General features: G+C 36.0%; 1 protein-coding gene across 2 annotated transcripts in view; it reads left to right on the top strand.

The window, feature by feature from the left end:
- LOC144967640 (DNA excision repair protein ERCC-6-like) overlaps window positions 1-1,691 on the top strand; it is a 52,492-nt gene extending 50,801 nt beyond the window's left edge. For both annotated transcript variants that reach the window (XM_078905154.1, XM_078905156.1), the window contains exon 23: window positions 1-1,691. In XM_078905154.1, the coding sequence (XP_078761280.1) occupies window positions 1-133 (133 nt within the window). In that variant the 3' untranslated portion in view covers window positions 134-1,691.
- The last annotated feature ends 13,364 nt before the right edge of the window (window positions 1,692-15,055 follow it).

The raw sequence follows: 15,055 nt of genomic DNA, 5'->3' as shown, positions 1-15,055 counted from the left end.
AGCATTGTACAAGAAGAAAGAGTACTTGGAATCTTTACAATATGTAGAAGAAGCCCTGTCCATTTTCCAAGAACCTGAACTGGAGGTCATGGCTGATAAAATAAGAAGTAAACTCGAGCAACAACAAGAGTAAACGAGAACAACTTGAACAATAGAAAGAACAACCAGAGTAGCATTGAACAACAACAGGAGTAATCTTGAACAACAACAATAACGAGAGTAAACTTAAAAAACATCAACAAGAGTAAACTTGAACAGCAATAATAATGCTGCATACAGTTTATATAATATTGCATACAGTTTGTTTAATCTCTTGAGGTTTTTCTTGAAATGGAAACAGTCAACTGCATGTTTTTTTGTGCGAGACAATGTTTTATTTATTATAAATCGTAAATCATCTCTTTGTAATATATTTATGTTATTGTTAGATATTAACATTTTTACTTTGTTAGCATTGATTGGTGTCTCTTTTGTTGAGGACAATGTGATTGTGGTCAATAGTGTCAAATGCTGTGCTGAAGTCAAACAGTGCGAGAATAGAAACATGACCCTCATCAGCAGCCCAGTGCAAATGGTTTTAGAATTTCAACAGAGCTGTCTTTGTATTGTTACTGCCTATACACACACATCGATTTGGCTTGAATAGTTTAACAAGAAATGAAATAAGTAGAAAAGTGTCAGAATACAACATGGAATAAAAACTTGGCAGCGGCGATGGGGGATCGAACCCACAGGGTCATGGATAGCTCATATGGTAGAGTCACAATCTCCCCTGCCAGGTGGATTGTCTTACCAGTAAGGTCACGGGTTCGAGCCCCCATCGCCGCTGCAAAGTTTTTATTCTCTGTTGTCTTCTGGCACTTTTCTACTCACTTCATTTCTTGTTATTATCAACATAAGTGTCTGCTCCACTCACTTTTCTGGCTTGAATAGTTTGTATTATTCTAAGGGCATATTCCATCTTTAGGCGACAAGTTTTTCTTGTATTTTAGACAGAAAGGGATGGTTTGAGAGAGATCTAAAAATGTTAAGCTCTTATGAGGACAGGCTAGTCTTTTCTAGAACAGCTGTGACAACAGCATTTTTTTTGAAAGATTGGGGAACTGTGCCAGACGAAAGATTCATATATTTTAACTATTAAAATGAGAGAAAGATGCTCTAGATAAGTAAATAAGTAAAGGTGTTGGGATGGGGTCAATGTTACAGGTTTTACGTAGTGACTGTTTTATAAGTGAAATAACCTCTTCCCCAGTCTCTGACAAAGCAAGCTCTCATGACCAAAGAGATATAAAGCCGTCTAATTTAAATCATTCCTGACCTCCCATAGTGGGCAGGGAGGGATTTACTGTGTGTTCTATCCCCTTATATTTCAGAAAAGTGAGTGGAGCAGGCACTTATGTTGGTAACAACAAGATATGAAGTGAGTAGAAAAGTGCCAGAAGACAATAGAGAATAAAAATTTTTTTCGCGGCGGTGGTGGGGTTTGAACCTGCGACCTTATTGGTACGACAACTCCGCCTGGCAGGTGAGAGCGTGGCTCTACCGTGTGAGCTATCCACGAACACAAAAAATATTCGTTTCAAACCCAAAGTCATTTCTAGATCCCTCTCTCACCCACTTCTTGAGATCGCCGATTCGTTCACCACCATCGCGAAGTAATTTTGACCAGCAGTTAAGCCTAATAGCCAATATTCTCATCACAAACATATAACATAGAAACGATTGAGACATTGAGTATGCTCCGGTGTATGGGGTGAATTTTTAATTCAGAAAAGTGAGTGGAGCAGGCACTTATGTTGGTAACAACAAGATATGAAGTGAGTAGAAAAGTGCCAGAAGACAATAGAGAATAAAAATTTTTTTGTCGTACCAATAAGGTCGCAGGTTCAAACCCCACCACCGCCGCGAAAAAAATTTTTATTCTCTATTGTCTTCTGGCACTTTTCTACTCACTTCATATCTTGTTGTTACCAACATAAGTGCCTGCTCCACTCACTTTTCTGAATTAAAAATTCACCCCATACACCGGAGCATACTCAATGTCTCAATCGTTTCTATGTTATATGTTTGTGATGAGAATATTGGCTATTAGGCTTAACTGCTGGTCAAAATTACTTCGCGATGGTGGGTGAACGAATCGGCGATCTCAAGAAGTGGGTGAGAGAGGGATCTAGAAATGACTTTGGGTTTGAAACGAATATTTTTTTGTTCGTGGATAGCTCACACGGTAGAGCCACGCTCTCACCTGCCAGGCGGAGTTGTCGTACCAATAAGGTCGCAGGTTCAAACCCCACCACCGCCGCGAAAAAAATTTTTATTCTCTATTGTCTTCTGGCACTTTTCTACTCACTTCATATCTTGTTGTTACCAACATAAGTGCCTGCTCCACTCACTTTTCTGAATTAAAAATTCACCCCATACATCGGAGCATACTCAATGTCTCAATCGTTTCTATGTTATATGTTTGTGATGAGAATATTGGCTATTAGGCTTAACTGCTGGTCAAAATTACTTCGCGATGGTGGTGAACGAATCGGCGATCTCAAGAAGTGGGTGAGAGAGGGATCTAGAAATGACTTTGGGTTTGAAACGAATATTTTTTGTGTTCGTGGATAGCTCACACGGTAGAGCCACGCTCTCACCTGCCAGGCGGAGTTGTCGTACCAATAAGGTCGCAGGTTCAAACCCCACCACCGCCGCGAAAAAAATTTTTATTCTCTATTGTCTTCTGGCACTTTTCTACTCACTTCATATCTTGTTGTTACCAACATAAGTGCCTGCTCCACTCACTTTTCTGAATTAAAAATTCACCCCATACACCGGAGCATACTCAATGTCTCAATCGTTTCTATGTTATATGTTTGTGATGAGAATATTGGCTATTAGGCTTAACTGCTGGTCAAAATTACTTCGCGATGGTGGTGAACGAATCGGCGATCTCAAGAAGTGGGTGAGAGAGGGATCTAGAAATGACTTTGGGTTTGAAACGAATATTTTTTGTGTTCGTGGATAGCTCACACGGTAGAGCCACGCTCTCACCTGCCAGGCGGAGTTGTCGTACCAATAAGGTCGCAGGTTCAAACCCCACCACCGCCGCGAAAAAAATTTTTATTCTCTATTGTCTTCTGGCACTTTTCTACTCACTTCATATCTTGTTGTTACCAACATAAGTGCCTGCTCCACTCACTTTTCTGAATTAAAAATTCACCCCATACACCGGAGCATACTCAATGTCTCAATCGTTTCTATGTTATATGTTTGTGATGAGAATATTGGCTATTAGGCTTAACTGCTGGTCAAAATTACTTCGCGATGGTGGTGAACGAATCGGCGATCTCAAGAAGTGGGTGAGAGAGGGATCTAGAAATGACTTTGGGTTTGAAACGAATATTTTTTGTGTTCGTGGATAGCTCACACGGTAGAGCCACGCTCTCACCTGCCAGGCGGAGTTGTCGTACCAATAAGGTCGCAGGTTCAAACCCCACCACCGCCGCGAAAAAAATTTTTATTCTCTATTGTCTTCTGGCACTTTTCTACTCACTTCATATCTTGTTGTTACCAACATAAGTGCCTGCTCCACTCACTTTTCTGAATTAAAAATTCACCCCATACACCGGAGCATACTCAATGTCTCAATCGTTTCTATGTTATATGTTTGTGATGAGAATATTGGCTATTAGGCTTAACTGCTGGTCAAAATTACTTCGCGATGGTGGTGAACGAATCGGCGATCTCAAGAAGTGGGTGAGAGAGGGATCTAGAAATGACTTTGGGTTTGAAACGAATATTTTTTGTGTTCGTGGATAGCTCACACGGTAGAGCCACGCTCTCACCTGCCAGGCGGAGTTGTCGTACCAATAAGGTCGCAGGTTCAAACCCCACCACCGCCGCGAAAAAAATTTTTATTCTCTATTGTCTTCTGGCACTTTTCTACTCACTTCATATCTTGTTATCCCCTTATATCTGTTTTCCAACTTGCTTTCTGTCTTTGTCTTGGAATTAGATTACTTGGTTTTATCTAGGCACTGGCTGGGTGCCCTTGCTGAGAGGGAAACAGTCAAATGCATAGATAGTTTTGGGAGTTTATATTTTTTTCCTTGTAAATCATCTCTGTTATGTACTGTATTATGTTTTGTTTACATGTTATATATGATTTGTAGACATTTGAGTGTATTCCTCTTAGTTGGGACCTGTACTTGTGTCTGGATGAGACTAAGGTGATCTCAACCTAAGTACTTTGATAGTGTGTTATCAAAGCATTTTACCATTTTCAATTTGAATTTACCTAATTTCCATGAATATTTCATATTGGTTTGCATTCCTCTGTCACTGTAGATTTGTAAGTTTTAAGAGCTTCCTTAATAACTGAGTTAGCTTTATTTTTCTTTTGAGATACTTGATGAAAGGAAGAGTAATATTTATGCATTTTTGAACATTTTTGCCTTATACTTCTAAATAGTTTTCGTTTTTTTAGTCCACCAGGGTGGTTACTTATCTGATTTGTTTCTTTAAATGGAATGTGTGTAAATTAGTTCTACATCTATCTTTCAGTTTTTTGGGGGTTTTTTAAAAGAATAATCACCAAGCACAGTTAACTATTTAGACCTTTTATTTCATCATATCATTTCTTTGTTTTTAGCTCTTCTGTACATGCCTGATAATTTCCATTAAGTGAATTGTTTTTAAACAGTGGAACTTTTGTACGTTGATAGAACATTTAGCAAATCGTGGTCAGTTTTTCAAATTAGGGATAGATGTCTGATGTGTGTGTGTTCCGGGTGGAATTATTTCATAGCTGCCAGCTGTTCTGATAAAATATGGACTATCTCGATTTGGCAATCGGAAAAAAATTTAACCTCTCCTTACCACATCGGAAAATCGTCACATTCGTTACGATGCAGCCAACATTTTTCTCATTCTGATTTCTTTTGTACATCATAATATTTGAACAAAAATGTGTGCTATAGTTAAAGTATATTAACACTGTGTTGGAGAGCTCATTTAGCAGAAAAAATATGTATGGCAAGAACTAACAGCTTTTGTGTTTAAGTGAAATAAATCTATTTTTGTATAGGTTGGGCGTGAAGTTTTAGGGACAATCCGGAAAATGGCTGGTAAGGAGAGAGTTAAAGAAAGTAAATTGGACTGTTTGTGTTTATGGAAATGACCCTAGCTGGGTGGGAATCCTGACCTCCCATAGCGGGCAGGGGGGTACATACTGTGTCTTCTATCCCCTTATATCTGTTTTCCAACTTGCTTTCTGTCTTTGTCTTGGAATGAGATTACTTAGTTTTGTCCTGGCCCTGGCCCCGAGTCCTGGCTGGGAGGGAAACATTCAGATGCATAGTTATTGTTTTGAGAGATGATATTTTTTTCCTTGTAAATCATCTCTCTGTTATGTATTATTATATTTATTTTTAATGTATAATGTAAGCATTTGAGTGTATTCCTCTTTGTTGGATTTTGTGCTTTGTCCGGATGAGACTTATAGGTGATCTCAAACTAAGTACATTGATGGTTTTCTCTTGGAATCTGCATCTGATCCCTATTTGTTCCCAGTTCCCCTTTGTCTTCCTTTCTCTTGGGTGCTTTAAGTGTAATTCTAGAACGTTTTACTATCCCATTTTCTTCCTTTTTACTGGCGCTGATATAACCTTAATGTGTTGCAAGCGCCGTAAAACCCTTAAAAACAAAAACAAAACAAATGACCCTAGGATTTTGCTTTTTAAAACACATAACAGTAAAAGCTCTAGCTCTAGATAATGGTATATCAATAAATGTTATATAATTGGTCCAACCCCTTCTGTTTTTATTTTTTTTGGGGTCATGACGGTATTGTGAGTGAGGGTGTCCCATTTTAGTTCTTTGAAAAGTTGGTTGTTATGTATATATTTCAGAAAAACACAACAGTTTCAATCTCATTACTTTCGTTAAGTAAGCCATCGACATTCCAGTAAAATACATTGAACTTGTCCTTTGAAATAATATTTTTTTTGTAGATGATGAACACTTGGTTACAGAATCATCTAGTCAACGTCTGTGAGCGTTGACTTGAGTTTGTTGTCATTCTACAATCCTGAAAAAAAAACATTGGGGGGTTGGGTTTTTTTCATGCATTTTTACAAATATTATGATGATTTAGGTCTAAAGGACTTGGTTTTATCTTCTCTTTTGTAAAGATGGAAACTCATCATATGACACAAACTTCTCATTGGAAGCAACAGTTTGTAATTTTAGCTGACCTTACCACCCATAGGAAAATTGTCAAATTTGTTACAATGCAGTATGCAGCCAACATTTTTTGTCATTTAATTTCTTTTGTAAATCATAATATTAGAACAAAAATGTTTGCTATAGTTAAAGTTAAAGTACATTAACAGTGTGTTGAAGATCTCGTTTAGCAGAAAAAAATATGTATAGCAAGAACTAACAGCTTTTGTGTTTGAGAGAAATAAATCTATTTTGTAATGGTTGGGCGTGAAGTTTTGGGGGAAATGGCCAGTAAGGAGAGAGTTAAAGTGATTGTCTTACAGTCCTCACATTTTCCCTGTAACAAACTGTTTGTTTAGTAGGAACATTTGCAATTGACAAATCAGCATTCACCATATTTTTTTCCACTGTCAGTGAGAACAATTTTTCCATTGACAGTCAAGCTGTTAGTGATGGACGGATGCTCTCTGTTCTCTTCTAATTGTTGGAGATTTTCTACTGTGAGATCTTCCGTAATAATTGCATTGACAGTGTCTCTCTCTCTCTCTAACTGTGTCACTGGCTTTGACAAAATTTTACAGGAGAGACAAAAAACATTGTTACACACATTCTCGATGCATAGTAATATATCTGTCATGTGTTGTTGAGTGCTATTTATACTGCATCTAGGGCCTCCCAAATGAGTAGGGATTACCAAAAAGGCATTATGAACTTTAAAAAATAATTTCATTTTATTTTAGTTCCACAATCAGAGAGTGACACCGTTGGTATTTGAACCCTTCAGAAATTGTCTTTGTTTCATGCACACTTTTTCACATGTTTATCTTACATCAGTGCCGGCTACCTAATTTGTCACTTGGATATTTTCAAAATAATAATGGAGCTGCTCTAATGTCTTCATCCTTGTCCTCTCGTATTCAATGATTATTTATTTATTATGATGCAAAGCGAGAGTTCACAGTGTAAAATCCATACACTTGTGAAGAATATTTATAATCATTAAGCTGTCCAAGCTATCGGTAACTTTTGTTGTGTAATAGTAGTGGCAAATCTGACCAGTAATCAGGAGTTCTGAGGTTCGAACCTTAATCAAGGCAGGGTTGCTGGGTGGGGTTCCTGGCCTCCCATAGCGGGCAGGGGGGTACATACTGTGTCTTCTATCCCCTTATATCTGTTTTCCAACATGCTTTCTGTCTTTGTCTTGGAATGAGATTACTTGGTTTTGTCCTGGCCCTGGCCCCGAGTCCTGGCTGGGAGGGAAACATTCAGATGCATAGTTATTGTTTTGAGAGATGATATTTTTTTCCTTGTAAATCATCTCTCTGTAATGTATTATTGTTATTTTAATGTATAATGTAGGCATTTGAGTGTGTTCCTCTTTGTTGGATTTTGTGCTTGTGTCCGGATGAGACTTATAGGTGATCTCAAACTAAGTACATTGGTGGTATGCTCTTGGAATCTACATCTTATCCCTATTTGTTCCCAGTTCCCCTATGTCTTACTTTTCTTGGGTGCTTTAATTGTAATTCCAGAACTTTTTACTATCCTATTTTCTTCCTTTTTACTGGCGCTGATATAACCTAAATGTGTTGCAAGCGCCGTAAAACCCTTACAAACAAACAAACAAACAAGGCAGGGTTGATTATTTTCTTGTATTTTTCTTTCTGCTTTCTCTGGCACTATTTCATACAATTGCCAAATATTATCAACTCCTGATATAATTACGACCAAATAATTTAAATAGTTGGTATGATATTTGACATTATCTGAAATTTCTTTGAGAGTATTGTTCAAATTTTATTTTCTTTACATTGAGCAATTGCTGAATGTATTGCATGTCACTGTGTTAAAAAGTTAATTTGTCGATTTTAACTCACTCAATCCTAGAGATTTTTACTACTTTTCAAAATGGGAAAAAATGTATTAAAAATGAGCATGTGTACAAAGATAGTTTTATTTAACTATCATTAACATGTAAAATTTAAAAACATTAGCTTTGATACTACGCCTATAATTTGTCTCAGACAAATGTAATAAATAGGCATGGGGTAAAAGTAACCCTGGTAAACTACGAATATAGTCGGGTGTTAGGGTTGAGTGAGTTAAGAAGATATGAAAATACAATTTTATAATGTATTAAACATGAGATCTGATGGGTTTTTTTCATATTTGCTTGGTTGACATTTTAATTTTTGAATTTCATGTGGGATTATTTGACCAACCAAGGGCTGGAAGTACTGCCTCAGTGATGGACACCAGCAATGGTCTGGGCAAAATCATTTCGTCTCATTCAAGGAAAAGGATAGAAAACTACTGGAATGAGACATGGATGCGTAGTGAGATTTGAAAAATTACTTGCCTTTATATAGCGCAATATTCCCTTAATGTGCACAAAACACTTTCCAAAGGGTCCCAAGCCTAAAACAACACTGGGTGGGGATCCTGACCTCCCATAGTGGGCAGGGAGGTATACGCTGGGTCTTCTATACCCGTTTTCCAATTGTTTCCTGTCGTTGTCTTGGAGTGAGATTACTTAGTTTTGTTCTGACCCTGGCCGGAGTCTTTGGCTGGGAGGAAAACAGTCGAATGTATGGTTATAGTTTTTGGAGATGATATTTTTTTTTCCTTGTAAATCATCTCTCTCTTATGCAATGTTATTTTTTTTATTTTTAACATATTTGTAAACATTTGAGTGTGGTCCTCTTAGTGTGGACCTGTGCTTGTGTCTGGATGAGACTTTTAGGTGATCTCAAACTAAGTACTTTGATGGTGTGCTCTTGGAATCTACATCCGTTTCCTATTTGAACCAATTCCCCTTTGTCTTTCCTTCTCTTTGGTGCTTTAATTGTAATTCTAGAACTTTTTACCATCCCTTTTCTTCCTTTTTACAGGCGCTGATATGATCTAAATGTTTTGCAAGCACCGTAAAACCCTTAAAAACAAAAAAAAAATAAAACCCTAAAACAACACTTGCATGGTAGAACAGGACACAATGCCTATAAGGTGCTATTACATTTTTTTTAACATACATAGACAACACTGGTCCCTGACAGATACTCATTTTTCCACCTGAGTACAGTGAGAGAATGTGAATAAAGAGCTTTTTCCAATGTCTGAGAAATACACTCAACTGTTTTACAAATCATATATAATATCAAGAAAACATAATAAAGTGCATAACAGAAAGATGATTTACAAGGAAAAAATATCATCTCCCAAAACTAACTATACATTTGACTGTTTCCTCTCATCCAGGACCACGACAAAACCAAGTAGTGATCTCATTCCAAGACAAAGACAGAAAGCCAGTTGGAAAACAGATATCGGGGGATAGAAGACGCAGTAAGTACCTCCCTGCACTACTATGGGAGGTCAGGAGCCTTACTCAGAAAGCTGATAGAGAAGAAGTGAATACCAGTAGCCCAACCAATGGCTTGCAAGACTTTCAAAACATTCGTTTTATTTTTAAAATATTGACAAACACAAATATATAATAATAATAATAATAATAATTCATCATACATTGTGTATATTTTGTTTATTAATGGTTGCATATAGAAACAAACAATACTTTCTGAAAAATTTTGTCCAATTTAATTTTTTTTTAAAAATAAATGCGAGTAAAATGATAATATATACCAAACATACATGACAAAAAGGTAACAACTGAAATTTACAGGATGAAAGATTCTAGTAGCTACTCAAAGATTCTTAGAGATATCCTAGATATACAATAAAATATATGTATATATATATATATGTGTGTGTGTGACACATCATGGTCAACCTGGTATTGTAGCAAAATGGATTTGATGAAGACAACCAATGCAAAACAATTAAATATATAGGACATTTTGGTAGGATTTTTTTGTTTTGTTTTGTTTGTTTTTTTTTTTTTGGGGGGGGGGGGGGGGGGTTGGTATTTTTGTTTGGGATTTTTTTTTTTTCTTTTGAAATATTTAACAAACAAAGCTCATTCTCCACAATGCAAAGTTAAAGTTGTTAATCCATGGAACTCACCCTGCTATAATACCAGTTTGTTTTGTTTTTGTTTTTAAGGGTTTTATGGCACTAGGGACACATCTTGGTCATTTCAGCGCCTGTAAAAGGAGGAAAATTGGATAGTCAAAAAAGTCACAGATTTTCAATTGAAAGCACTCGAGAAAAAGAAAGGGGAGGGTTCAAATAGGGAACAGATGTAGATTCCAAGAAAGCACTATCATCAGTGTGCTAAGTTTGAGATCACCTAAAGTCTTATCCAGACACTAACACAGGTCCCCACTCAAAGGAATACACTCAAAATAATTACAAACCAAATCTATCTATAACCAAAAAAAAAGTGACAGTGACAGTACATAACAGAAAGATGATTTACAAGGGAAAAAATATCATCTGTCAAAACTATAACTACACATTTGACTGTTTCCCTGCCAATCAAGGACTCAGGACAGGGCTAGGACAAAACTAAGTAATCCCATTCCAAGACAAAGACACTAAGCAACTCAGAAAACAGATACAAATATAAGGGGATAGAAGACATAGTGTGACCTCCTGCCCACCATGGAAGGTCAACAAAGATTCCACCCAGATTACCAGATCGAGATGATTGGTTACAGTATTACATTTGTTTAAAAAGGAAAAGAATTCAGAATGGCCAGAGAGTGAGAATGGACGGTCACTTTTTCAGATCTGCCTAGTACTACAAAAATTCAATGAATTCCAAATTTTTTGGCTCCAATTTCAGAGCTTCATAAACATTTAGGTATTTCTAAGTCATTAAAACTTATTGAAAATGAAAGTTGATGCCAGGCAGAGTGCATAAATTGTGAGGTGTTCTCTTATAATGATTGTGAGGGCAAATTGTTGATCTACACAATTAAATATAGCGACTATCCTTTTGATCTTCTAAAAACTACGAATTTTTTAGATTTTCAAGAAGCCAGGTCTGCTTTTTACATCTTTTTTTTTTAATGACACGCGTGTCATCCTGATACGGCAGAAAGCACCATTTAATTGTACGAGTATGAGTGAGAAAAGAGACAACGGCAAAGAAATTATGAAAGATACAAGCACTCAAAGTATTCGTTTTTAATGTTTTTAAGGGTTTTACGGCGCTTGCAACACATTTAGGTTATATCTGCGCCAGTAAAAAGGAAGAAAATGGGATAGTAAAAAGTTCTAGAATTACAATTAAAGCACCCAAGAGAAAGTAAGACAAAGGGGAATGGGAACAAATAGGGATCAGATGTAGATTCCAAGAGCATACCACCAATGTACTTAGTTTGAGATCACCTATGTCTCATCCGGACACAAGCACAAAATCCAACAAAGAGGAATACACTCAAATGCTTACATTATACATTAAAAATAACCAATATAATAATACATAACAGAGAGATGATTTACAAGAAAAAAAATATCATCTCCCAAAACAATAACTATGCATTTGACTGTTTCCCTCTCAGCCAGGACTCCGGAGAGGGCCCGGAAAAAACCAAAAGACAAAGACAGAATGCTTGTTGGATAAGATATAAGGGGATAGAAGACACAGTATGTACCTCCCTGCCCGCTATGGGAGGTCAGTATCCCCATCAAAGTATTCTTAGAGATGCATAATTATTATATGTTGAGAGAAAAAAATGAATCCAGATATGTGAAAGAGTGAGATTTGGTCAATTTTTAATTTTTTAAAAACACTTTTTAATCATTTAAGTATGTGTGAGAGAAAACAGACAATGGAAAATAAATTATTAAAAGATTTAAGTACTCGACCATTGTTTAGATGCATATGTATGAGGGGGGAAAAAAGGAAGAAAGAGTTAAGATAGGGAGAGAGTGAGAATTGTTTAATTATTAAACCTTTAAAAATCACATTGGTGTCATATCTTGAGTTGGCTGGAAAGCAAAGAAAGCACCATTTAGTACCGTCAACGGGGGTCACTTTGCACAGCGAGATCTGGACATACCAGATTATACCTAGCTTTGTCACAGTTATTTCTTTTGATGAAAAATCAAGTCCTCAAATAAAGAAAATAACTGCAACAAGCCTGAGAATGCTCCAAATCGGTTGAGACAAAGTCACTCCTATTGACGGTATGTGGGGAAAGAAGAAACAGGCAACAGCAAAGGAAGTAGGAAAGAGTACACAAACATTACATTCTTATTGATGCATAAATATATTATTATGATAAAAAAAAAAAATAATTCAAAGACAAATAGAAATAGTTCAGAGAGAGGAGAAAAATTGAGAATTGTTTAATCTTCAAATCTTTTAAATCACATTGATGAATGAGACGGGTGAAGCACCGTTTTAGTGAGTAGAAAACAGACAACAGCAAAGAAAATAATTGTTTTTAAAAAAACTGTCACAAGAGATGTTCAAGCGTGCATCTCCAGTGACAGGACCAGATCTTGAAAGAAAAGGGTTTATTTTACTTCTTTTGTTTGGTTTTACATTTTATAGAAATTTCTGCGTTTGCAACATTTTAAGGTTTAGCATCTCGGGACCATTAAAAAAAAGGCAATTGGGAGGGGGGGGGGGGATTCAAATGTGACTTACCATATCCAAATAGTATTATTATATCGGTGTGATTTAGATGCTAACATTGTAATTTATAGCAAAACATATCGAGCACAATTTTTTTTTTCAAAAACAATAAAAATCACACATTTCTGTTGATTTTAATATTGAAATCACTGTATTATTCCAACGCTATCATTCATCCCACTTCCACTATTGTTATTTCTTTTGAAAAAGATGAAAACTGAAAAAGTTTCAAAAACCGCGTTATACTTATTGAAATAATGTAACTACCATATTTAAAACTTTTACATGTTTGCAGGAAAGCAATAAATATTAATAAAAATGGTGGTGAGATACACATCAAAGGCAAATTGTAAATGTTTGATGGAATGTATAAAATCAATTGTTCCACAATTTCATCTCAGTATCCATAACAACCCGCAAAGATCATGAATAGAAAACAGCTCTGACACAAAGGGAGGGATGAAATACAGTAATAATAATAACCATTATGATACAAAGTCATAACCTAACACTAACAGATCCCACACCACACAATATGTGTCTATCTTCAATGTGGACGCTGTGACAGTACGGATTGTTTGATTTGTTTTTAAGGGTTTTACGGCCGAGTGACACATAACACTCCAGCACGGTCCTCAGACTCATTCAAATGTCACAAATGTTTTCCTTATTATTCTTTGTTATTATTCCATTCCTTCCTCGAATTAATTTTTACCTTGAACTAATTTCACCATGCCAACGTAAAATATAATTAATTAATTAAAGTTTTTTAAATTTTTAAGAGCACCCCTTGATTTCGACCACTGATAACCTACTGAGATAAGGGTTTTACGGCGCTTGCAACACATTACGGTCATATCAGCGCCAGTAAAAAGGAAGAAAATGGGATAGTAAAAAGTTTTAGAATTATAATTAAAGCACCCAAGAAAAGGTAAGACAAAAGGGGAATTGGTTCAAATAGGGAACAGATGTGGATTGCAAAAGCACACTATCAATATACTTAGATTGAGATCACCTAAATGTCTCATCCAGACACAAGCACAGGTTCCCGCTAAGAGGAACACACTCAAATGTTTACAAATCATATGTTTTAAAAAATCGCCAAAAAAACAGTACATAACAGAGAGATGATTTACAAGGAAAATAAAATAACATCTCCCAAAACAATAACTATGCATTCGACTGTTTCCCTCCCAGCCAGGACTCCGGCCAGGGCCAGAACAAAACCAAGTAATCTCATTCCAAGACAAAGACAGAAAGCATGTTGGAAAACAGATATAATATAAGGGGATAGAAGACACAGTATGTACCTCCCTGCCCACTATGGAAAGTCAGGAACCCCACCCAGAGGTTTAACTTTCTCTCTCTTTGGGGTCCTATGAATATATAATATATATATATATATATATATATATATATATATATATATAATATATATATATATATATATATATATATATACATATTTTTTTAAAAAGAAGAGACATCTAAATAACTTGACCAAGTTCCGTTAAAATTAATATGTAATAATGCATTTTTTTTGTTAATGCTGAACAGTGGTAGACAAATAACTTGATTTTAAAAAAAAGGTAATTTTTTAAGAAAAACATGTGGTACAGTTGTTTTGTTTGTTTTTAAGGGTTTTACAGTACTTGTGACACATCTAGTTCATAACAGCGCCAGTAAAAAGAAGAAAATGGAATAGTCAAAATATTCTAGATTTACAATCAAAGCATCCAAGAAAAAGTAAGACAAAAGGGAATGGTACAAGTAGGGAACAGATATAGATACCAAGAGAATACCATCAATGTACTTAGTTTGAGATTACCTTAAAGTAAAAGTCTCATCTAGACATTAGCCCAGGATCCCACTACGAGGCACACACTCAAATGTTTAGAGAATACATAACAGAGAGATGATAAACAAGGAAAAAAATATTATCTCTCAAAACTATAACTATACATGTGACTGTTTTCCTCCCATTCAAGGACTCCGGCCAGGGCTAAGACAAAACTATGTAGTCATATTTCAAGACAAAGACAGAAAGCAACTCGAAAAACAAATAGAAGACACAGCGAGACCTGCCCACCATGGGAGGTTAAAGACCTGACTCAGACATGGTACAGTGGAATCCTCATAGAGTGAACACTTAAAGTCAAATTCTGCTGAAGTCAACACCTCTCATTGGTCCCATATCTTCTATTTTGTATGTAAGTATGTTCCATTGATAATAGATAAAGTCAACCCATCTTTCTGGTCTGGCAGTGTTAACTATATAAGGATTCCACTGTATTTTCC

Source organism: Berghia stephanieae, chromosome 3 (genome assembly GCF_034508935.2).
Source record: "Berghia stephanieae isolate SIO BIC M18660-M18661 chromosome 3, UCSD_Bste_1.3, whole genome shotgun sequence".
In the NCBI taxonomy this organism is placed as follows: Eukaryota; Metazoa; Mollusca; class Gastropoda; order Nudibranchia; family Aeolidiidae; genus Berghia; species Berghia stephanieae.
Note: the sequence above shows the minus strand (reverse complement) of the source record. Positions and strands in the feature narration are given on the sequence as shown.